Source organism: Trematomus bernacchii, unplaced genomic scaffold (assembly GCF_902827165.1).
Source record: "Trematomus bernacchii unplaced genomic scaffold, fTreBer1.1, whole genome shotgun sequence".
NCBI classification, from domain to species: domain Eukaryota; kingdom Metazoa; phylum Chordata; class Actinopteri; order Perciformes; family Nototheniidae; genus Trematomus; species Trematomus bernacchii.
This window is the reverse complement of record NW_022987631.1, coordinates 23,204-49,229: the sequence shown is the minus strand read 5'-3', so window position 1 is coordinate 49,229 and position 26,026 is coordinate 23,204. Positions and strand designations below refer to the sequence as shown.

Genomic DNA, 26,026 nt, shown 5'->3' with positions numbered 1-26,026 from the left:
ATCTCGCACATGCGCAGTACAGATCGGGCAGGGGGGCAGATCGGGTAGTGACACGCTCAATGAACTACATCTCGCACCACACACCAAGACGGCCGTCACGTTGGCACATTTCACTCCTTTCTTTCAGAATGAGGCGGAAAGTATTGAAAGAGCTGAAAATCACTCCAAGTCTGGGCATGTTGAGAGCTGTGCATACACACAAGGAGAGTTAGTCGGTTCCTAAGAGCCAGCATGCGGGACCGGGACTCTGGGATTTGTAGTCTTTCTAGTTGCGTATTTTTCATAGTCTTATATTTCAACAGTTTTACGACAAACTGTGACTTTTTTGACGTGGAAATTATTTGTTAAGATTGACAAACATCATATGTGTAATTCATGGCACAATTCAAACGGGATCCAAAGATACGTTTTCTCTCCCCATTGACTTCAATACATACTTTTTCCGAAATAAGGTCCCATGGAGGTCCCCGGAAGGGGAGGGACTTCGCCTCTCTATTGTTTCAATAAAAAAAAACATGCACAGTTGAGTTGCCCCTTAAGCCCGGCCCCCCGAGCTCCCTCTCTCGGCTCACTAGAATGAATGCAGAGAGAAAATAAATCTAGATTCGGCTTTTAGTAAAAGAGTTCATACTGGGTAGTTTATTTAGTTAAAAAGTATCCACCGATTTACAGACGTCTCTTTCCCCATGTTAGTCAATGGGAAAAAGCATTTTTGGGCCGGTTGACGTCACGGACTGATACGGAAGTTGCAGTACCGCCGTTTGGACACAACGAATATTGGGCACAGAGTCCGGCGCACTTCGTGGGGGCTTGGTCAAACCTCCAGCTGGGGGGCCGCAACCCAGGTGTGGGCGGGGCAGGTGAAGAACCAGGAGGTGAAGCGGAGAGGAGTCTCGAGTACCCGGATGTCAGCTCCGCAGGACGGCCACCGGAGAACCGGAGCAGGTTCACAGAGACGAGGAAACACGCTTACAGGTGAGAGAAAGTGGAGAGAGAGGAGCGGTGTTGGAGCTGTTCGGACGGGTTGCACGGAGCACCCTTATATGAGGTGTGATTAGTATGAGGTGTGATTTGTGCCAATGAACGAACTCACTGAGCAGACAATCGTGTCGATCGTCTATGAGGTGTGATTTGTGCCAAAGAACAGATAACTAAGCTCACTGAGCGGAGAACTGGCGTGTCAACGTGCGCCAACGCCTCCATCAATTTTGAATGGGTTGACGTACAATACAGGCGACGTCACGACGTTGTCAGACGTCAGACGTCACGGCGACGTATCATAGGTGCGCTCAAAGTACGCGCTCACGTGGCGGCGGCGTAGCTTTGAAAGTGCTATCTTAGATATGCGTGTTGATAACGTACGTGTGGATATGCGCATGAATAACGTACGTGTGGATAAGCGCGTGAATAACGTACGTGATGGACCCCCATCCTGCAACAAAAGGCAGTGAAATGTGCTAAAATCACTGATTTATTCAGAACCCCCCGTATGGTATAGAATGACGAAGCAGAAAGTAAGTGAGCGAACATTATGAGCCACATTTCTTTCTATATTGTAGCCTGATGTGCACATCGACTGTCAACAAAACTGTTTCTCAGTCCAATGCTAAGTTAGTGGCAGGCCCTGTGTCACAATTGAGTTACTCTCTTTAAATAAATATACTGTAATTGGAAAAGAACCATGTGTGGTGTCCTTGTTTTGTCCGTCCTTGAGCCAGGGCTCCCTATTGTTGTATAGGTTAATGGTGTGTGTGTAACACAAACATAATAAATCATTGGATAGTGTTTCTATCTAATAGAAATAAAGTAATGTATTAAGACTCAGTGCGAGTTATTACTTTCTTCCTTTACTTGGCATTCTTCAAAAATACACAGACATTGCAGCACATCGTTTCACGTCTTTGTACTTTCTCAGCATTAAAGTGCAATGTGTTGGTGAACCTTTGTTTCCTCCTGACAGCTCACTAAAGGTATACTCAATTCAATAGCTTTATTAGCATGACTTCAGTTACATATAGTATTGCCAAAGCTCTGTATAGTTGCAACATCTATACAAAATATATATACAATATATATATACTCCCCCTTGTGGCCAAAGGGGGACACAACTCTTGTCTTCAGACGTATGCTTGAGTGCAGCAAAATGTAGCACAGTGACTATTTTGTCAACTCAACATCATAAAACAATAGCCTACATATTTTAGTAAACGGGACATTATAATCTCTGCACATTAACTCTATATTTGCCTCTGCCATGGTGCCAAAATGAAATAAAATAAACAATATATAGCGGTTGCCTCTTCTCTGAACTTCTATGTATACTGTATCAAATAAACCATAAACAAATACATAAAGTCGTGTTCACTGCAGCGATCTATTTCACACACAAAACTATATGAAAACTTGGTGATATACAGTTTTCTCCTGGAGACCAAGGGAAGACAGGCTTCTCCTGTTTTTTCAGCCTTTGTTATCATTTTGATAATTAAAAATATATATTCTTGTCTGTGGTTGTTTTTTGCATTCAGGGCATACAAGAGGTGTAACATTATTTTAATACCAAAACTATATTGAAATAGATTCTAGCTTGAACAGCAATTAAGTAGCTGTAACATTACTGGGTTATTTGGTGATAACTAAGTAAAGTAACTTCAGACGCAGACGTCACGTAGCTTCTCAGACGAGCGGGGTGGCGACGAGAGTGTCACGTTACTTCTCTCACGGCATGGTAGGCGACGATCGACACGATTGTCTGCTCAGTGAGTTCGCTCTTTGGCACAAATCACACCTCATAATCACCTACCATGCCGTGTGCTGCAATGTCTGTGTATTTTTGAAGAATGCCAAGTAAAGGAAGAAAGTAATAACTGAAATAATAATAATAATAATAATAACATTACTTTATTTCTATTATATAAAAACACTATCCAATGATTTATTATGTTTGTGTTACACACACACCATTACTGAATTCATTCTAAAACCAAGAATAACCTACATACAACAATAGGGAGCCCTGGCTCAAGGACGGACAACACAAGGACACCACACATGATTATTTTCCAATTACAGTATATTTATTTAAAGAGAGTAACTCAATTGTGATATCAGTTAATCAGTAATGTGTGTAGCGTACGGGTGTGTGATGTGTCAGCAGGGCCGGACTGGGACCATAGGTCAGGTCAGGAATCATACACCCAGCCAGGCCACTGCTAGTTTAGTTTGGGGGCGTTTTGCTGGATGTATCATCAATATTTACAACGTTGCTGCCCGTAGTGATAGCCCTACAGTTTGAATCTACTACTTAAATAGAAACATATGGACATAGGATATTGTTAAAAAAAGTGTACATATGTATTTGGGAACCTTTCCATGTGAACATGTTTTATTTGGGGGTGGACCTCAAATGGATTAAACTGTGATCAATAACTATAGTAACTTATTGAGAGAACATGAACATAGCTTGCTTATACTGTTGTCATTACATTTCCTTTGTTCAGTGTTTTCATAGACATAGCCTATTGAAAACAGTTTCCTCTGTACCTGCCAGTTCTGTCCACTGAGCTCTGCATCTCTCCCTCAGGGTCATCACCATCAGCATCATCTGATAGTGGAACTGAATAAGGAGAACATGTAATCATTACATTAACAACTATTTATGAAATAACATTATTCAAGAACATATATTATGCAACACTTATTTGATCACTTAGTTGACCCTGTATGTGCATGGCCTAATACCATAATGATTGTCTCCCCTTTAGACAACATAACCATCTCAAGTGATTCACTCACAGTATGAGGGGTTTGTCGCCCCACAGTTAGCTGCAGTCTAACGGTTATATTACATATATTTGCCTTGAGTAACATTAAGGACATGTTTGGGTTTTGTGTAGCCTTATAGTCTCCAGTCACACAGGGCCTGCCACTAACTTAGCATTGGACTGAGAAACAGTTTTGTTGACAGTCGATGTGCACATCAGGCTACAATATAGAAAGAAATGTGGCTCATAATGTTCGCTCACTTACTTTCTGCTTCGTCATTCTCTATACCATAGGGGGTTCTGAATAAATCAGTGATTTTAGCACATTTCACTGCCTTTTGCTGCAGGATGGGGGTCCATCCTTCCACAATAATGAACCTTGCCGTCAGTTTCAGTCGGTCCAGTCCACACTAATGTAAACAGCAGCGCGCTGGTCTCGTGAGAAACGGAGAGTGGAACAACCAATCACATCTTCATTATTCTCCTGGAATGTAAATGTGCCCATTCGCTAGTCTGACACATAAGCAGTGGCGGCCGGTCCATAGGGGCGCTAGGGGCGCCGCCCCACCTCTTCCCATATTGAAAAAAAAAAAAAAAAAAAAAAAAAAAAAAAAAATATATATATATATGTTTAAAAAAAAAAAAAAAAATTTATTTTTATTTTTAATGAACAAGGTAAATATTATATAATTGGTATCAGTAAAATGTATAATCTAAGAGAGGAGCCTTCAACCAGTGCAGCAGCAGCCACTAGCAGCTGACTGTTGCTATCTGTAACATGTAAACTATGCCGCGAAAATATAATTTCAGCCAATCAGCGTCGTCAAAGATGACGGTCACCGGGCGCCAATGTCAGCGCCCAGTGCAGTCTGTGAGTAGTTTGGACAGTGACTCGTATCCGGTTGACGCAGTAGTTGATGAGGATGGCTTCGTGTGCAGGTGGAGTCTCCGGACCTCGGTCCCCGCCTAATTCTGTTCAAGAGCTAATCTCCAATCCTTTCGAAAGGAGAAGTTTGGCAGATAAATTGTTGCTTAAAGACCTTGGACCGGACCAACCCGATTTGAATATATCGCAGCAATCTCGTGAAAAAGACAAAATGTATACACGAGGCTTCACAAGTAGCTGGTACACAAGAAAGGCTTGGCTAGCTGGATGCAAACAGGTAAATGCTGTCTTTTGTTTCCCATGCTTGCTCTTCAAACAGCCGGGGACAGATACAATGTGCCCGTGGACTGTGATAGGAGTAAACGATATGAAGCATTTGTCCAACAAAATTAAAAAGCACGAGTGCACTAAGGCACACATGACAAACACCTTTAAGCTAGCCATGCTAGGCAAAGCTAACATAGCCGCACAGCTAGATCAAGGGTACAAGATCTCGGTGAAAAAGCACAATGAAGAAGTGGACAAGAATAGGCACGTCTTGTCTAAAATAATTGATTGTGTGAAATTTTGTGGGGGCTTTGACCTGGCTTTGCGTGGCCACGACGAGGCTGACACATCCGACAACCCCGGCGTTTTTCTGGGTTTAGTTAATCTACTGGCCTCGTTAGATAGCGTGTTGGAGGATCACCTTAAAACGGCTACGGTTTTCAAAGGCACCTCAAAGACGGTGCAAAATGAACTTTTGGACTGCATGTTATCAGTTTGTAAAGACTACATTCTGGAGGAAGTAAAAAATGCCAGTTATTTAGCTATTCAGGCGGATGAGACAACTGACATTTCCACCCACTGCCAGTTAGTGCTTGTGCTACGCTACATCGACCCGCATAACAACGTCCAGGAGCGTTTTTTTGAGTTCATTCCTCTTCAGAATGCGAATGCTGACACAGTTGCCACCGCGCTGATGGAGAGGCTGGGCACTATCCTCCCCGATGGACAACAGGGCAAACTAATCGCCCAAGCCTATGACGGTGCAGCGGTGATGAGGGGAGCTAAAGGTGGAGTTCAGCGGAAAGTGAAGGATGTGTACAGTAGTGCGCACTACATCCACTGCTATGCGCATCAGCTGAACCTAATTATGCAGCAGGCAACATCCCACATCCCCAAGATAAGAACATTTTTTTCAGACCTTGGTGGATTTGCTGCATTTTTTCTCCAGGTCATTCAAGCGAACTGCGATCCTGGATCAAGTGGTGGCACACAGACTTCCTGGCACTTCCACAACAAGATGGAACTTTCACAGTCGTGCTGTTAACACTGTATATGAGCACAAGGAGAACATCCTGAGGTGTTTCCAGACGATCAGAGACTCAGGTGACTTTGATCCCATAACAGTGAGAGAAGCCGGGGGCTTTGTGCGAATGATGGAAGATGAAGTTTTTTGCTTTTTCCTGACATTGTTCCACAAGATCATGCCACATGTAGACATGCTGTTTAGCCAACTGCAGAAGAGGAACATCGACTCTGTCTACATCACAGGACTCATCAAGAGGTTCACCAGCAGCATACAAACAATCAGGTAAATCATTATTTACAATGGCTGAGATGTGCTTATTATAGGAAATCTGTGAAACCTAAATGTGATTTAGCTGAACACAATAGACCAACTCACACATACTTGTTTAAATATCTTAAACAGGCTTACTGGAAATGTATATATTATATAACGTTTATAAGGTGTATCTCTGACTACTATTTCAAATAGTCAAGTTAATTTGTCAATTCTTGCCACAATGAGTAATTGTACATGGTTACTTGTGGTTTGGATCAGGGACTCCATTCCTTCTGGTGAAAGCAGTGGATCTCAGCAGCTGCCCACAAAGAAACGGAGGGGACTTGGACATGAAGAGCAACAGCTGTTGGCTAGAGAGGTAAGCAGTAATAGGAACGTGTTCTATGACTAAAAGCTCCTTTCATAATATAGGTCATTTCATATCACAATAATGATACATTTCACAAGAAAGCCCATTTTCTGTAAATTAAATAAATAGGTAGGCTAGTTAAAATATCTACATGGAAAGGCCTATTGCTTATTACATTCTGAATTGTATACACTTAACAAGGCCTAAACTGCAAAAAGTGTCCCACAGTCTCTACATTTCAAAGGGGATCAAGACAGATCAGAAAAGGTTTAGGCTTCCAGAAGCAACCACAGTGGACAGAAAGGGCCCAACAATAAATGAATGAAGTGTAAACATAGTCATTAAATGTATATATTGTAGTGACTTAATTTTAAACAGTAATATTGTTCTGTTGATGCTCAGATAGATGTCCTGTTATTCTGATAGGTTCCATTCACAAGAAAGCTCTTTGTTTGTTACACATGTTATAGGGGACACTAATGACATCATGACTGATAGATGTGAAAAGGTGATTCTGTTATTTATTATGTCTTGATTTTTTCATTGTGCATTATTTCATAGGTATGTGATACCATACTGAGTCACGCAAAGGAGAGATTTTCCTTCACCAAACACCTCATCAGCTCCACCCTCCTGCAAGGAGACCTGTTCCAGCAGCACAGCCGAACATTCCCTGAAGCAGCGCTGGAAACAACTGTGGAGGCCTACCCTCTACTGGACAAGGCAAAGCTCAAGACGGAACTGTCCCTCGTCTAAGACAATGACCAGTTCAGGGCTTGCAGTGGTGCAGTTACTCTGCTCCAGTTCTTCCTTGACAATAATCTGCAGGAGACATTCACAGAGACTGTCAGTCTTCTGAAGGTTCTTGTAACCACACCCATGGCTACGGCTGAGGCAGAGAGGTGCTTTTCCACTCTGAAAAGGATAAAGACTTTCTTGAGGAACAGCATGACACAGGATCGCCTGAATGCTCTGGCTATGCTGTCAATTGAGAAAAAACTCATTAGGAGCATTCCTGACTTCAACACCAGAGTCATTGAGAGGTTTGCCACTCAGAAGGAGAGAAGGGCAAAATTCCTCTACAAATAGACACACACACACACACACACATACACACAAGCTCTCGCAGCAAACACAGATGGCCGACCCTTAAAAAAATGCGTTTCATTAGAGAGACAATTAATGTTAATGCATAATTAATGCAGAATGTTGTGAAGTTACTTTTGGATACCTAAGATGTTTTGTTCAACCACAAAGTCCAGGAACATGAGTACTGTTTGGAAACCTGTTGCGTTCGACTCATTTTCCCCAGAGGAACAGTTGTTTCTTGTTTCCTTTTGTCTTTTTTCTGCCTGTTGCACATTTTGTTATTCAAAGCAGTAAAAAAGGTGCTATAGGCCAATAAGCTGGATATCACTTTATATGTAGAGAGTAGGTTTCCCATGGTTGTGTTAGAAGTTTATTAATAAGTGGGCATTTATCACAGAAGTGATTGTTCTGTCTCCACGTTTGTTGCATTGTCTGTGATGTATTTTCCAACGGTTATAGCTCCTGTCCCAGCAACACTACACGGTTTGCAGCTCCACCACATCTTTGGTTTATCTTCGGTGTCGCTTAAAATCTGCTTCCCATCGGACTAAAACCTCCACGTAATCTGAAGACAGATACTTGAAGTTATTTAAACCTTTTGCAAACTTTATGTTCTTTCTTGCTCTAGCCTTGCCAGTTACATTGTACATAACACATATATTATCATTATGCTAACTGGTTGTTCGTGTTAGACGATGTAGCTTTTTCATTTCTGAGTTATTGCTATATGTAAATAAGCCTGTTTGTAAATAATCCTCAGAGAAACAAAGAAAAAACACAATTTATGACATTTTGTGCTGTGGTTATTTTTTTTAAATTGCATTTATTCACAGTTCAGTTTGAAATGCTGTAGTGACTTGTATTGAACCACTTAAATATTTATAATTAATGCTATTGAAAATATGCTATTAATTTTATATCCCACATGCAGTTCACTGTAAAGCCACTTGGTGGAGGTGTTGGTTCATAAAACATGAACAGTTTTAAGAAAGAAAAAAACAGACCAGTTCTGAGAACACAAATTCCTGGTAAAGTAGTAGATGTTCAGGTTGATAAATAATATTTTCCACACTGAAGATTATGGAGGTATTGATCAGTCTTCTCATATTTTTAAGCCTCGATTTCTCCTTCCCCCCCCCTCTAACATCACCAGAAGTCATCATTTAAGGGGTCATTTCTCGAAAATGTTCGGACCCCCCCGGTAGGTCACTTCCGGTAGGTCACTTCCGGTACGTCAAGAGCCCCACCAAAATAAAAGACCACCAGCCGCCACTGCACATAAGCCTCATCTCAATACCCCTCCTCGACTCCTCCTTTCCCTCACTCGCATCCCTTCCTTGCGTCTTAGCTCCGCCTCCGTAAGATGCGAGCGAGAGACACGAGGAGGTGACGCGAGGAGAGAGGAGTCCTCAGGTATTAATTGGGATGTCCTCGTTCACTCAAACGTCACTTTTAAACGACGTCTGTTAATGATGACATGTGCACAGCTGTATCCCCTCTCATTGGGCTTAACTGAATAACCTTTAGAACCTTTAGAACCTTTAGAACCTTTAGAACCGGCCCATTTGTTGTTAAATAGTTATTTAAATGAATGAATCTTTCTCTTGTTAGTCAAGGAATTCAATGTATGATGGTTGGTCCTGCTTTTGTGTTCCGTTTTGGTGTAAAATGTACATTTCAATAAAATTATAATGATAATAATGTGAAAGCCTTTACTCTGAACATGTGTGTCCTGTAGATCCCCACATTCACCACAAACACACATTCAGGACTGTGCATTTTAAATCATTTAACTCCTGAACATCTTAACACAAAACAAAACAAATAATTGTTATTTATCAAGATCTAGCCATTTATGAAATAGCTTTCTTAATAGCTATGTTTTAGTGACGTTCAAGATCATTAAATATGACTTCAATTGTTAGTATAACCTTAAGAAATGAATTGCACATAATAATTCCCACGGAGCTGTGAGCACTTATACATTTATGTGACGCTTTCCCACTCATCTTCCAGTTCTCCGTTTTCCTCTCTTGAAATCGACCAGCTGTGAAGGTGGGGGCGGGGCTTTGATACGCGAGTAGTGAAAACACTTCCGCGTAGTCTGCTCTCGTGTATCCTCCCTTTCGTCTCCTCCCGCACCCCTCCTCCCTCACCCCTCCTCGACTCCTCCGTGTGCATTTCAGCTATTGGGACGTCCTTCAACATGGCGTGTCTTGATCGATTTCCAGGTCAAGTCCCGGAGGAGGGGAAGAGAGGAGTCGAGGAGGGGTATTGAGACGAGGCTATAGACCAGGGGTCACCAACCTTTTTTAGGGTGAGGGCTACTTTAAAAAAATAAAACAAGTCGGGGGCTACTTTTACTTTTCTTTTCTTTTTTTGCGGTGTATATATTTAGCACATTTTAACATTATGATATGCTGACCTTTAACCTTTGTTTGCTGTTTGGGTCTGTGGGACCCGTTTGCAGTGTTTACTAAAAGAACATGTATGCAATCTAATTATTTTAACCTGCTTTATTTGGGGGTGGACGGGCCTCACCTCCTCCAGGGGGATCCTCACCTCCTCTAGGGGGGTCGGGGGGCATGCACCCCCAGGAAGATTATTTTTTAATGTTGAAGTGAAATGCATCAATCTGGAGCACTTTGAGCACAACATGAATTGATGGAAACAGCTCTCAACACTCAGATGAAAGAGAGCTGTAGACTTTTCAATAATCCAAACATCTTTAGAATATGATCACAACCAATAACAAATCATTTAAACTGGTTTATTCTTATCTTATGTTACCTAGTTAGCATTTTTTCTTTTTATGTATGCTTATTTTACTAATCACTCCCCTTTCAAACTGTGTTTTGATTTTTTTTACTGTCCTATAGTACACATTGGAATGATTTCTTACTTTATCTATATTAAATAGATAAAGGTATGCTCTCCCTAGCTCTCTCTCTCTCCCTCTCTCTCCCTCCCTCCCTCCCTAGCTCTCTCGCTCGCTCTGTCTCGCTCGCTCACATGCGGCTTTCACACCGGCGCTTTTCACTTTCTAGCTCCTCGCGAGAGCTTTTCTGGTTCAGCTCCCGTTTCCCTTTTCAGCTCCCGCTCTGTTCACACTGCCGAGAGCTGCCGCTGCTGCGTCATGACGTCACAGTTTACGTCGCTGATTTTCTCCCACAACAACAACGGGCCGGGGACTGCATCGGGTCGTGTTGCTTTTAATCATACGAAGCCAGATTAAATTAAATAACGACTTCTCCAACCTTATACTTTTCTCCAGAGTGCCGTGGTTCATTGTTTATTAATGTGTTTCAGCGGCATTTACCGACCGCTGCAGTGGCTGCACTTCCACGGGAGTTTATTCTCCCGTTAGCTCCGGGTTAGCTCACACGGCTCTAAAGTATTCACTGTCTGACTGTCACACAAGCAGCTGATACATATCCCCAGTTCCCCTTAAGTGAATGTGTGTCAGTCTGAATTGACGCTGTTTGGCATCACAACGCTGTTATGAAAGTTTCTCTGGTATAACATGGGTGATGTTAGCATAGCAACCGAAGCTAAACTGACTACTTGCTAAGCCGTTTTCTATAGGCACATTTTACCGGCGTATTTTTCATTATGATTCTACTTCTGATAGTCGGACATGACAACCTGTATAGCCCATGTATCTCCACAATGATCAATAACAGCGAACGGATGGTCAAAGTAAGGTTTCCTGCACGCCTCGACGTAAGCGACGCCGCGTCATAGCTCCGAAGCTCTTGCCTCTGGACCGACAATTTTTTGGAGCTGGAAGTGAACCGCTTTCTGGAGCTATGACGCGCCGCCGCTGCGGTGTGAACAGGAAAAAACGGCGCTTTTCAGGCTCTAGCTCCCAGCAGGAGCTGGAAAAGCGCCGGTGTGAAAGGGGTAACAGAGGCTGTGAGCTCCTCCGTGGCGATCGAAGGCTTGCGTTAAAAAAAAATAAAAAACATATTTTTAAAGTGGGGGGACACAAACGGGATTTCGAAAAGTGGGGGGGACATTTCCCCCTGTCCCAGGTGGAAATTACGCCATGCGTGTGTGTGCGTCAAGTGCAATAAAGATATGCAAGTTGCAACACACAGAGTAAAACTCTGCCCCCCATGTGTTGTATAGGCTGCATGATAGGCTGTTCAATGGGGCTGATGTGTTGTGTAGATTCTGCCAGAAGGAAAATCAGCGGGGAGGTGCCACATTGCTTTTCTTCCAGACTGCAACGCTGGTCCCGCAAATCAAGCAAGAACGTGATTGGTAGATATTAATTTTGGGGGTGGGGGGAGGAGGGGTGTTAGATAGATATAGAGTTGTAGTAAGTAGATAGAGTTCGCTATGATTTAGGTTTCGTTTATGCATAGGGTAGATTCTTTTAATTACATTTCCTTTTTTGTTTTGTGTATTTTATACATTTTGGATTTGCTTGGCGAGCTATTTTTAGAACATGCCCCGCGGGCGACTCACGTTGCCTCTGCGGGCGACCAAGTGCCCGCGGGCACCGTGTTGGCTACCCCTGCTATAGACTGTATAAAGGTCTGGTCTGACACATAGACTGTATATAAAGGTCTGGTCTGACAGGTGCGTGGTTCTCACTGCGCCTCATACCGGTGCAACTTTGAACACCTTCAATATATGCCGCATTAATTGATTTGGCCTGCAGTCACCGCATCTGGGCTGAATTAAAGACGTATTATTTTAGTCCTGTGTGTTTATTAGAGGCCATGTCAGCAGGCCACATCATGCCAGCGCTGCGTTCACAAGACATACAAGCCACAAACTGGCAATCGAAACATGCTACAACCTGAGGGACAGTGAATGAGACACACACACCTTGAGGAAGGGAGGGACAGCTGATCGCCATGCAGCAATCAGCTGTTCCCGAGCAGAGAGAGAGAGAGAGAGAGAGAGAGAGAGAGAGAGAGAGAGAGAGAGAGAGAGAGAGAGAGAGAGAGAGAGAGAGAGAGAGAGAGAGAGAGAGAGAGAGAGAGCTGCCTAGACACAACTCTTATTAATCCCCGTACCGGATAATTGTTATTTGTTCCAAATCGGAACCGGATTTCGGTTCCCGATCCTCATCACATCCCCAGCCACAGCCGTGGTCTTAACCGGTCTTGACATAAAATCTCGAGTCCTATAGGTCTGATACAGAGACAATACGAAACCAAATGCAGTCGATTCCGAGACCAATAGCGTTAAAAAGTGGTCTGGAGACCGGTCTCGAGTACAACACCAGCAAATATTCTCATACTAATGATTATTAATTATTATTCCCCTCTCTTCTGATACCAATACTGTGCCGATGAGAAAGTGTACCTGTAACACTCTCCAAACTAGGAGCGGAATCATTCGAAAAATATAATATAGGATAATGCTATACAATGCTAACCAGTGGCGGCTGGTGGTCTTTTATTTTGGTGGGGCTCTTGACGTACCGGAAGTGACCTACCGGAAGTGACCTACCGGGGGGGTCCGAACATTTTCGAGAAATGACCCCTTAAATGATGACTTCTGGTGATGTTAGAGGGGGGGGGGAAGGAGAAATCGAGGCTTAAAAATATGAGAAGACTGATCAATACCTCCATAATCTTCAGTGTGGAAAATATTATTTATCAACCTGAACATCTACTACTTTACCAGGAATTTGTGTTCTCAGAACTGGTCTGTTTTTTTCTTTCTTAAAACTGTTCATGTTTTATGAACCAACACCTCCACCAAGTGGCTTTACAGTGAACTGCATGTGGGATATAAAATTAATAGCATATTTTCAATAGCATTAATTATAAATATTTAAGTGGTTCAATACAAGTCACTACAGCATTTCAAACTGAACTGTGAATAAATGCAATTTAAAAAAAATAACCACAGCACAAAATGTCATAAATTGTGTTTTTTCTTTGTTTCTCTGAGGATTATTTACAAACAGGCTTATTTACATATAGCAATAACTCAGAAATGAAAAAGCTACATCGTCTAACACGAACAACCAGTTAGCATAATGATAATATATGTGTTATGTACAATGTAACTGGCAAGGCTAGAGCAAGAAAGAACATAAAGTTTGCAAAAGGTTTAAATAACTTCAAGTATCTGTCTTCAGATTACGTGGAGGTTTTAGTCCGATGGGAAGCAGATTTTAAGCGACACCGAAGATAAACCAAAGATGTGGTGGAGCTGCAAACCGTGTAGTGTTGCTGGGACAGAACAGGAGCTATAACCGTTGGAAAATACATCACAGACAATGCAACAAACGTGGAGACAGAACAATCACTTCTGTGATAAATGCCCACTTATTAATAAACTTCTAACAACCATGGGAAACCTACTCTCTACATATAAAGTGATATCCAGCTTATTGGCCTATAGCACCTTTTTTACTGCTTTGAATAACAAAATGTGCAACAGGCAGAAAAAAGACAAAAGGAAACAAGAAACAACTGTTCCTCTGGGGAAAATGAGTCGAACGCAACAGGTTTCCAAACAGTACTCATGTTCCTGGACTTTGTGGTTGAACAAAACATCTTAGGTATCCAAAAGTAACTTCACAACATTCTGCATTAATTATGCATTAACATTAATTGTCTCTCTAATGAAACGCATTTTTTTAAGGGTCGGCCATCTGTGTTTGCTGCGAGAGCTTGTGTGTATGTGTGTGTGTGTGTGTGTGTCTATTTGTAGAGGAATTTTGCCCTTCTCTCCTTCTGAGTGGCAAACCTCTCAATGACTCTGGTGTTGAAGTCAGGAATGCTCCTAATGAGTTTTTTCTCAATTGACAGCATAGCCAGAGCATTCAGGCGATCCTGTGTCATGCTGTTCCTCAAGAAAGTCTTTATCCTTTTCAGAGTGGAAAAGCACCTCTCTGCCTCAGCCGTAGCCATGGGTGTGGTTACAAGAACCTTCAGAAGACTGACAGTCTCTGTGAATGTCTCCTGCAGATTATTGTCAAGGAAGAACTGGAGCAGAGTAACTGCACCACTGCAAGCCCTGAACTGGTCATTGTCTTAGACGAGGGACAGTTCCGTCTTGAGCTTTGCCTTGTCCAGTAGAGGGTAGGCCTCCACAGTTGTTTCCAGCGCTGCTTCAGGGAATGTTCGGCTGTGCTGCTGGAACAGGTCTCCTTGCAGGAGGGTGGAGCTGATGAGGTGTTTGGTGAAGGAAAATCTCTCCTTTGCGTGACTCAGTATGGTATCACATACCTATGAAATAATGCACAATGAAAAAATCAAGACATAATAAATAACAGAATCACCTTTTCACATCTATCAGTCATAATGTCATTAGTGTCCCCTATAACATGTGTAACAAACAAAGAGCTTTCTTGTGAATGGAACCTATCAGAATAACAGGACATCTATCTGAGCATCAACAGAACAATATTACTGTTTAAAATTAAGTCACTACAATATATACATTTAATGACTATGTTTACACTTCATTCATTTATTGTTGGGCCCTTTCTGTCCACTGTGGTTGCTTCTGGAAGCCTAAACCTTTTCTGATCTGTCTTGATCCCCTTTGAAATGTAGAGACTGTGGGACACTTTTTGCAGTTTAGGCCTTGTTAAGTGTATACAATTCAGAATGTAATAAGCAATAGGCCTTTCCATGTAGATATTTTAACTAGCCTACCTATTTATTTAATTTACAGAAAATGGGCTTTTTTGTGAAATGTATCATTATTGTGATATGAAATGACCTATATTATGAAAGGAGCTTTTAGTCATAGAACACGTTCCTATTACTGCTTACCTCTCTAGCCAACAGCTGTTGCTCTTCATGTCCAAGTCCCCTCCGTTTCTTTGTGGGCAGCTGCTGAGATCCACTGCTTTCACCAGAAGGAATGGAGTCCCTGATCCAAACCACAAGTAACCATGTACAATTACTCATTGTGGCAAGAATTGACAAATTAACTTGACTATTTGAAATAGTAGTCAGAGATACACCTTATAAACGTTATATAATATATACATTTCCAGTAAGCCTGTTTAAGATATTTAAACAAGTATGTGTGAGTTGGTCTATTGTGTTCAGCTAAATCACATTTAGGTTTCACAGATTTCCTATAATAAGCACATCTCAGCCATTGTAAATAATGATTTACCTGATTGTTTGTATGCTGCTGGTGAACCTCTTGATGAGTCCTGTGATGTAGACAGAGTCGATGTTCCTCTTCTGCAGTTGGCTAAACAGCATGTCTACATGTGGCATGATCTTGTGGAACAATGTCAGGAAAAAGCAAAAAACTTCATCTTCCATCATTCGCACAAAGCCCCCGGCTTCTCTCACTGTTATGGGATCAAAGTCACCTGAGTCTCTGATCGTCTGGAAACACCTCAGGATGTTCTCCTTGTGCTCATATACAGTGTTAACAGCACGACTGTGAAAGTTCCATCTTGTTGTGGAAGTGCCAGGAAGTCTGTGTGCCACCACTTGATCCAGGATCGCAGTTCGCTTGAATGACCTGGAGAAAAATGCAGCAAATCCACCAAGGTCTGAAAAAAATGTTCTTATCTTGGGGATGTGGGATGTTGCCTGCTGCATAATTAGGTTCAGCTGATGCGCATAGCAGTGGATGTAGTGCGCACTACTGTACACATCCTTCACTTTCCGCTGAACTCCACCTTTAGCTCCCCTCATCACCGCTGCACCGTCATAGGCTTGGGCGATTAGTTTGCCCTGTTGTCCATCGGGGAGGATAGTGCCCAGCCTCTCCATCAGCGCGGTGGCAACTGTGTCAGCATTCGCATTCTGAAGAGGAATGAACTCAAAAAAACGCTCCTGGACGTTGTTATGCGGGTCGATGTAGCGTAGCACAAGCACTAACTGGCAGTGGGTGGAAATGTCAGTTGTCTCATCCGCCTGAATAGCTAAATAACTGGCATTTTTTACTTCCTCCAGAATGTAGTCTTTACAAACTGATAACATGCAGTCCAAAAGTTCATTTTGCACCGTCTTTGAGGTGCCTTTGAAAACCGTAGCCGTTTTAAGGTGATCCTCCAACACGCTATCTAACGAGGCCAGTAGATTAACTAAACCCAGAAAAACGCCGGGGTTGTCGGATGTGTCAGCCTCGTCGTGGCCACGCAAAGCCAGGTCAAAGCCCCCACAAAATTTCACACAATCAATTATTTTAGACAAGACGTGTCTATTCTTGTCCACTTCTTCATTGTGCTTTTTCACCGAGATCTTGTACCCTTGATCTAGCTGTGCGGCTATGTTAGCTTTGCCTAGCATGGCTAGCTTAAAGGTGTTTGTCATGTGTGCCTTAGTGCACTCGTGCTTTTTAATTTTGTTGGACAAATGCTTCATATCGTTTACTCCTATCACAGTCCACGGGCACATTGTATCTGTCCCCGGCTGTTTGAAGAGCAAGCATGGGAAACAAAAGACAGCATTTACCTGTTTGCATCCAGCTAGCCAAGCCTTTCTTGTGTACCAGCTACTTGTGAAGCCTCGTGTATACATTTTGTCTTTTTCACGAGATTGCTGCGATATATTCAAATCGGGTTGGTCCGGTCCAAGGTCTTTAAGCAACAATTTATCTGCCAAACTTCTCCTTTCGAAAGGATTGGAGATTAGCTCTTGAACAGAATTAGGCGGGGACCGAGGTCCGGAGACTCCACCTGCACACGAAGCCATCCTCATCAACTACTGCGTCAACCGGATACGAGTCACTGTCCAAACTACTCACAGACTGCACTGGGCGCTGACATTGGCGCCCGGTGACCGTCATCTTTGACGACGCTGATTGGCTGAAATTATATTTTCGCGGCATAGTTTACATGTTACAGATAGCAACAGTCAGCTGCTAGTGGCTGCTGCTGCACTGGTTGAAGGCTCCTCTCTTAGATTATACATTTTACTGATACCAATTATATAATATTTACCTTGTTCATTAAAAATAAAAATAATTTTTTTTTTTTTTTTTTAAACATATATATATATTTTTTATTTATTTTTTTTATTTTTTATTTTTTCAATATGGGAAGAGGTGGGGCGGCGCCCCTAGCGCCCCTATGGACCGGCCGCCACTGATGCTAACGGAGGCGAGACGTACGTTATTCACGCGCTTATCCACACGTACGTTATACACGCGAATATCCACACGTACGTTATCAACACGCATATCTAAGATAGTGCTTTCTAAGCTACGCCGCCACTACGTGAGCGCGTACTTTGAGCGCACCTATGGTACGTCGCCGTGACGTCTGACGTCTGACATCGTCGTGACGTCGCCTGTATTCTACGTCAACCCATTCAAAATTGATGGAGGCGTTGGCGCACGTTGACACGCCAGTTCTCCGCTCAGTTAGCTTAGTTATCTGTTCTTTGGCACAAATCACACCTCATACACGGAGCACCCTCAGCCCCTCAGCCTGAAGCAGGAAGCGCTTCCTCCATCTCACTGCTTCCTCCATCTAACTGCTTCAGCTAACCCGTGAATTCACTGGTTCATTTCACCACTGTAGGGCAAGACATTTAACAACACTAATAAGTAGAAGAAAGGTGTTGAACTATTATATTTGTACAGAGTAAATAAGAGTACTTCTCCCACCACCGTGTATACATTTACTGTTTAAGGTCGTACTTGATACCTGATCACATCTCTCACTTCCTCAGTTCACCCGTGAACTCATTGGTTCACTTCATCAGCGTCACTAAAGATATTCAACTTAGAACACCAATAATCAGGGTGGGTTACTTTAAGAAGTCATTCGTTACAATAACTAGTCAAATAGTAATACCTCACCTGACTGGCAGAGAACCCACTGCCCCTCCCTAAATACTCATGGTGGTATTTAAATACACATGGTGGTATATAAATACATAGGGTGGTATATAAATACACAGGGTGGTATATATATATATATATATATACACATAGTGGTATATAAATACACATGGTGGTATATAAATACATATGGTGGTATATGAATACACATGGTGATGGTGGTATATAAATATATATGGTGGTATACTGTATAAATACACACATGGTGGTATTTAAATACATAGGGTGGTATTTAAATACACATGGTGGTATATAAATACACATGGTGGTATATGAATGCATATGGTGGTATATAAATACACATGGTAGTATTTATATACACAGGGTGGTATATAAATACACATGGTGGTATATAAATACACATGGTGGTATATAAATACATAGGGTGGTATATAAATACACAGGGTGGTATATATATATATATATATATACACATAGTGGTATATAAATACACATGGTGGTATATAAATACATATGGTGGTATATGAATACACATGGTGATGGTGGTATATAAATATATATGGTGGTATACTGTATAAATACACACATGGTGGTATTTAAATACATAGGGTGGTATTTAAATACACATGGTGGTATATAAATACACATGGTGGTATATGAATGCATATGGTGGTATATAAATACACATGGTAGTATTTATATACACAGGGTGGTATATAAATACACATGGTAGTTTTTATATACACAGGGTGGTATATGAATACACATGGTGGTATATAAACAGGGTTGGGAGGGTTACTTTGTAAATGTAATCAGTTACTGATTACTGAATACATGGCTCTGAAAGTAATCCGAATACAGTTACAGTTACGTGTCTTAAAACGTAATCAGATTACTTTTAGATTACTTTTGGATTACTTTCTTCTTCCATCACAGATGGGTATGTTTTGGTGAACAGGAGACACACAAAGCAAAAGGAAACTGAAGGTGTTTCTACTGTTTTAATGGCTTATCAAGAGCAACTGAAACATAACATCTGAAAGGATGTAACAACATAATACACTTGTTGGGGATGCAGCTTGGGATGTGAGGAGTGAGGGATGCAGCTTGGGATGTGAGGAGTGAGGGATGCAGCTTGGGATGTGAGGAGTGAGGGATGCAGCTTGGGATGTGAGGAGTGAGGGATGCAGCTTGGGATGTGAGGAGTGAGGGATGCAGCTTGGGATGTGAGGAGTGAGGGATGCAGCTTGGGATGTGAGGAGTGAGGGATGCAGCTTGGGATGTGAGGAGTGAGGGATGCAGCTGGGTGTGAGGAGTGAGGGATGCAGCTTGGGATGTGAGGAGTGAGGGATGCAGCTTGGGATGTGAGGAGTGAGGGATGCAGCTTGGGATGTGAGGAGTGAGGGATGCAGCTTGGGATGTGAGGAGTGAGGGATGCAGCTTGGGATGTGAGGAGTGAGGATGCAGCTTGGGATGTGAGGAGTGAGGGGCACGGCTTAGAACGGGCGGGTCGCCTTCTGTGAAGGCGGTGCGTGAAAGGCACTGCGCGCTCCTCTTCTCAGAGGCTAACCCTCCTGCTGCCTCCTGGTGCCGCAGAGATGTCATGAAGTGAAGCAGGTTTTATAAACCAGCTGTGGGCAGCAGATACTGTGAGAGGCACGGACATGAGTTCATAGATCAAGGCAGACTGGTGCACACACTCTCCTGGTTTCCCAATCCGGTGCTTAAACAGATATAGCTCTACACCCCTGGCCGACAGGTCCTTCAAATGAAGTCTGAGTTCCACATTTTAATTCATGTCCTGCCAACACTGACACTGTTTCAACCACACACACACACACACACACACACACACACACACACACACACACACACACACACACACACACACACACACACACACACACACACACACACACACACACACACACACACACACACATTTAGTGAGTTTTTCAAATGTAACGCGAGCTGAATACAGTTACTTGATTTTTGTATTCTGATTACGTAACGCCGTTACATGTATTCCGTTACAACCCAACCCTGTATATAAATACACATGGTGGTATATAAATACACAGGGTGGTATATAAATACATGTGGTGGTGGTATATAAATACACAGGGTGGTATATAAATACACATGGTGGTATATAAACACACATGGTGGTGGTATATAAATATATAGTATATAAATGGTTTAAAATGGCATAAATGGCTTCTGTATTGAACAGGTGGGAAAAGTACTCAGATCTTGTACTTGAGTAAAAGTAGAAGTACTCAGATATTGTACTTGAGTAAAAGTAGAAGTACTCAGATATTGTACTTGAGTAAAAGTAGAAGTACTCAGATCTTGTACTTGAGTAAAAGTAGAAGTACTCAGATCTTGTACTTGAGTAAAAGTAGAAGTACTCAGATATTGTACTTGAGTAAAAGTAGAAGTACTCAGATATTGTACTTTAGTAAAAGTAGAAGTACTCAGATATTGTACTTGAGTAAAAGTAGAAGTACTCAGATCTTGTACTTGAGTAAAAGTAGAAGTACTCAGATATTGTACTTGAGTAAAAGTAGAAGTACTCAGATATTGTACTAGAGTAAAAGTAGAAGTACTCAGATCTTGTACTTGAGTAAAAGTAGAAGTACCCAGATCTTGTACTTGAGTAAAAGTAGAAATACTCAGGTCTTGTACTTGAGTAAAATTAGAAGTATTCAGATCTTGTACTTGAGTAAAAGTAGAAGTACTCAGATCTTGTACTTGAGTAAAAGTAGAAGTACTCAGATCTTGTACTTGAGTAAAAGTAGAAGTACTCAGATCTTGTACTTGAGTAAAAGTAGAAGTACTCAGATCGTGTACTTGAGTAAAAGTAGAAGTACTCAGATCTTGTGCTTGAGTAAAAGTAGAAGTACTCAGATCTTGTACTTGAGTAAAAGTAGAAGTACTCAGATCTTGTGCTTGAGTAAAAGTAGAAGTACTCAGATCTTGTACTTCAGTAAAAGTAGAAGTTCTCAGATCTTGTACTTGAGTAAAAGTAGAAGTACCAGAGTGTAGTAATACTCTGTTTCAGTAAAAGTCCTGCATTCAAAATGTTCCTCAAGTAAAAGTAGAAAAGTATTCTCATCAAAATATAGTGAAAGTAGCGACAGTAAAAGTAGTCGTTGTGCAGATTGGTCCATTTCAGAATAATATATATGATATGTTTTATAATGATTGATCATGAAAGTGTTCTCAAAGCTGGTAAAGGTGCAGCTAGTTTGAATGACTTTGTATACTGCAGGGTAGCTTGTGGATTTACTCCAGGTGGAACTAAAGTCTGATTTAACACTTGATTATATTTCACATCATTCATCCACATCTGTGAAGTAACTAAAGGGATTAAATACATGTAGTGGAGTAGAAGTACACCATGTACCTCTGAACTGTAGTGGAGTAGAAGTACACAGTAGCATACTTTGGAAATACTCAAGTAAAGTACCTCTAAATTGTACTTAAGTTCAGGACTTGAGTACATGTACTTATGGCGCATTTCCACTACACGGTCGGCCTCGGCCACACTCGGTACGGCTCGGTACGGCTTGGCCTTAACAGGGCCGACTCACTTCATGCTGCGCTTCCATTACAGTTTAGGAACTGGGGTAGTTACTATAGTAACGCAGTGTAGGCGGAGCCGTGACGTCATCTTCAATGAGAACTCCAGAAACACAACACAGCCGTTAGCTGTTAGCACTCAGAGCTCACAGCTCCTTATATATGTTCAGAAACTCGACAAAAGTGAAACAAGTACAAACCACAGACTGCCTGTGTCATGGTGAATACAGTCGCTGCTTTATTTATGTCTGTATAGGCCGTTGTTGTGAGTGTGGACGGTCAGAGCATATACTGCGTTAGCTTAGCCAATCTCCATCTAGAAAAACACGCATTTTAAAAGGTGTTTCGCCTGCCGTCTGTCTGCAGACTTGACAAAGCATTAATTCATGGTTTTTACTAACCGGTATCAGTATGTTGTTACTTCGGCATCATTTTGAAACGTGTATTACAATTAAATCACGGTCAAATATGTCCATCTTGTTGTAGTTCTAGCCCTCTTGCCAGCGCTCCTCTCTCTAGTTTAGCATACTCAGCCCGACTCAGCCCTGTTTGTTGGCCCCGATAGAACCACAATTTTCTAGGGCCAGAAAAGAGGTGAAAAAGTGGCCCCGCGCCGTGCCGCGCCGGGACTAGGCCTAGTGGAAGCACAACCAAAAAAGGGGACGGCACGACACGGCACGCTTAAAGCGAGCTCCGCGCTGCAGTGGAACTGCGCCATTAGTTACTTTACACCTCTGGTCTTGAACTGGTATCAGTGTCCTCCCTAACCAAAGAAAGAGACAGAGGCGTTCCTCTCCATGGAGCCGTCACGCTGACTGTTTTTTGGGAGGGATTATATTCCATATCACAGCCTGAGACCCTGCAGGTGAACAGGGTGGAGCTGTTCCAACAGATCTCCCTGTTAACACAATCATGCTTTCTATTACAAGTTTACTCTTGAAGCTTTGCATTATTGAACGCTGTATGGAAAGAGCAGCATTCCATTAAACGTCTCTGAGTTAAAGGGTTATCTTTTGATGTGCTGAATAGGATTTGGAAGTGCCGTTTCAATTCTGACTTAATAATATTGAACTAAAATGAGTGAAAGCATGATGTGTTCTGTGTGTCTGAACAGAGGAACGTGCTGCTGTCTGTCATCATGTGAGTCTCTTCTGTTTGTAGTTTGAATGGAGAGCAGCAGCAGACGCTTTGCATACGTCTTCATCTGCATGGTGGGAGCAGTGACAATACTCCTCGTCTACCTGGACCCGGACTGGGGCTTTGAGAGCAGGGACGCACCAGCACCAGCATCACTGGCAGCTCCAGCATGGAAGGATCCTGGGCCCTATTACGTGGCCTACCCAGGAAACTACAAATTCATCATGGACGACACCCAGACGTGTAAAACCACCAGTCCTTTCCTGCTCCTGGTGGTCCCGGTGGCCCCTGGGGGTGTGGCAGCTCGGGACACCATCCGGAGGACGTGGGGGAGTGAGAAACTGGTTCTGGGTCAGCGGGTGGAGACTCTCTTCGTACTGGGCCTACCTTCAGGAGCTGATGCCGAGCAGCAGCAGGAGAAGCTCCAACAGGAAAACCTGCAGCACCAGGACCTGATCCAGAGTAACTTCAAGGACGGCTACCACAATCTGACCATCAAGACGATGGTGACACTGGAGTAGTTGGTTGCGCGCTGCGACAAGCTTTCCTACGTCATGAAGATTGACGCCGATATGTTGCTGCACATTCAGAATTTGGTTAAACTGTTACTGGATCCCAGCACGGCCAAACAGAACTACATGACAGGTTTGGTGTGGTGGCACAGCCCGGTCTTGAGAAACCCGTTCAACAAGTTCTACATGCCGAGATATGTGATTGCTGAGCCGGAGTACCCGCCGTATCTTCTGGGCATGGCCTACGTCATGTCCCTGGACCTGCCTGCCAAGATCCTGGCAGCCGCCCCTCACATTAAGCCCATCTTCATCGAGGACGCCTACCTGGGTATGTGCCTGAAACACCATGGCCTTTCTCCCCACCAACGCTCCTGAAAGCACCATGTTCATGGTGGACCCCAGGCATCCTCTGAGCGACTGCAGCCTCTCCAGAGTGATCGCTGCGACCACCACCAGCATCCCACAGATGACCAGTTACTGGGAGAGGAGCAGGGGGGCTACATGTTGAACTGTGTCAGGTTTGAAAACTCTGAATAGTTTTGAGTTTTTAGACACAGATGTTTTTCAAAGTGTGTTTTGCCTCCTTAGTGGGCGTGTGCCGTGGCATGAGGATGCCTTAAGAAACTCATCTTTTGTTCTGAGCGCTAAACCCTTCACATGTCTTTCTGTCCCCACAGGAAGAGGAGAGCAACACTCTTTAAACATGCTGTTGTTATTTGCATTAAACAATGTTTGAGATAAAACATCTTGTAATAAATCAACTGTTTGAATGGATTATAAAGAGCTTGCTAGAGCTGCTGTTTGGAAGTTAAAGAGCTCATAATGTGTTCTCATATATCTCTTTTAAACAAATGAAATGACCACAGAGAGGAACACCAACACCACACGGCCACAAGGTGGCGCAGAAAGACTACACGGAGATGTGGAAGGTGTGCAGTATATATTGATGAGGAAGGTGTGCAGCATGTATTGATGAGGAAGGTGTGCAGCATGTATTGATGAGGAAGGTGTGCAGCATGTATTGATGAGGAAGGTGTGCAGTATGTATTGATGAGGAAGGTGTGCAGTATGTATTGATGAGGAAGGTGTGCAGCATGTATTGATGAGGAAGGTGTGCAGCATGTATTGATGAGGAAGGTGTGCAGTATGTATTGATGAGGAAGGTGTGCAGCATGTATTGATGAGGAAGGTGTGCAGCATGTATTGATGAGGAAGGTGTGCAGCATGTATTGATGAGGAAGGTGTGCAGTATGTATTGATGAGGAAGGTGTGCAGCATGTATTGATGAGGAAGGTGTGCAGTATGTATTGATGTGGAAGGTGTGCAGCATGTATTGATGAGGAAGGTGTGCAGCATGTATTGATGAGGAAGGTGTGCAGCATGTATTGATGAGGAAGGTGTGCAGTATGTATTGATGTGGAAGGTGTGCAGTATGTATTGATGTGGAAGGTGTGCAGCATGTATTGATGTGGAAGGTGTGCAGCATGTATTGATGAGGAAGGTGTGCAGCATGTATTGATGAGGAAGGTGTGCAGCATGTATTGATGAGGAAGGTGTGCAGTATGTATTGATGTGGAAGGTGTGCAGTATGTATTGATGAGGAAGGTGTGCAGCGTGTATTGATGAGGAAGGTGTGCAGCATGTATTGATGTGGAAGGTGTGCAGCATGTATTGATGAGGAAGGTGTGCAGCATGTATTGATGAGGAAGGTGTGCAGCATGTATTGATGTGGAAGGTGTGCAGCATGTATTGATGTGGAAGGTGTGCAGCATGTATTGATGAGGAAGGTGTGCAGCATGTATTGATGAGGAAGGTGTGCAGCATGTATTGATGAGGAAGGTGTGCAGCATGTATTGATGTGGAAGGTGTGCAGCATGTATTGATGAGGAAGGTGTGCAGCATGTATTGATGAGGAAGGTGTGCAGCATGTATTGATGTGGAAGGTGTGCAGCATGTATTGATGAGGAAGGTGTGCAGCATGTATTGATGAGGAAGGTGTGCAGCATGTATTGACGTGTTCTTCATTTAGTGAGGTGAACACTTGATTTGAAAGCACTTATCTTTTCACTTTAGTGCACTAAAAAGGTCATTGACTAAGACTAAGATCAGCTCAGTTGAAGTTTTGTTCACAATCATATTTGTCTTTTGACACTTCAATGCAGGCGTGGTGAACTGGAGAAACACTTCAGATGAGCACAAAGGGAAATACAGGAGGGCCTACAACATGTCAATGTGCAGCAGACTACAGTGCAGCAGTCTGCATGAAGACTGTGGTGCAGGCTACAGAGGAAGAGGACGAAGAGGAATCCTTCAGGGTTTCTACTCCGAGGACCACTTCCCCGGTTCTGCAGCTGGTGATGGAGACACAAGTCTGAG

The 26,026-nt window shown here is 42.8% G+C and overlaps 2 protein-coding genes and 1 pseudogene across 2 annotated transcripts; 2 read left to right on the top strand and 1 right to left on the bottom strand.

Moving 5' to 3' along the window:
• The first annotated feature begins 771 nt into the window (after window positions 1–771).
• LOC117484590 lies at window positions 772–24,668 on the top strand (annotated as a pseudogene).
• LOC117484596 lies at window positions 5,093–8,011 on the top strand. The gene is made up of 4 exons (XM_034133028.1): window positions 5,093–5,722; window positions 5,835–6,226; window positions 6,479–6,578; window positions 7,131–8,011. Exons 1-4 carry the CDS (start codon window positions 5,093–5,095, stop codon window positions 7,323–7,325), a joined length of 1,317 nt encoding a protein of 438 aa, XP_033988919.1. The 3' UTR covers window positions 7,326–8,011.
• Window positions 13,942–16,897, bottom strand: LOC117484595 (zinc finger MYM-type protein 1-like). Its single transcript, XM_034133027.1, has 3 exons — window positions 15,765–16,897; window positions 15,413–15,512; window positions 13,942–14,860 (listed from the first exon to the last, which is right to left on the bottom strand). Exons 1-3 carry the CDS (start codon window positions 16,895–16,897, stop codon window positions 14,666–14,668), a joined length of 1,428 nt encoding a protein of 475 aa, XP_033988918.1. The 3' UTR covers window positions 13,942–14,665.
• Window positions 24,669–26,026: the final 1,358 nt, after the last annotated feature.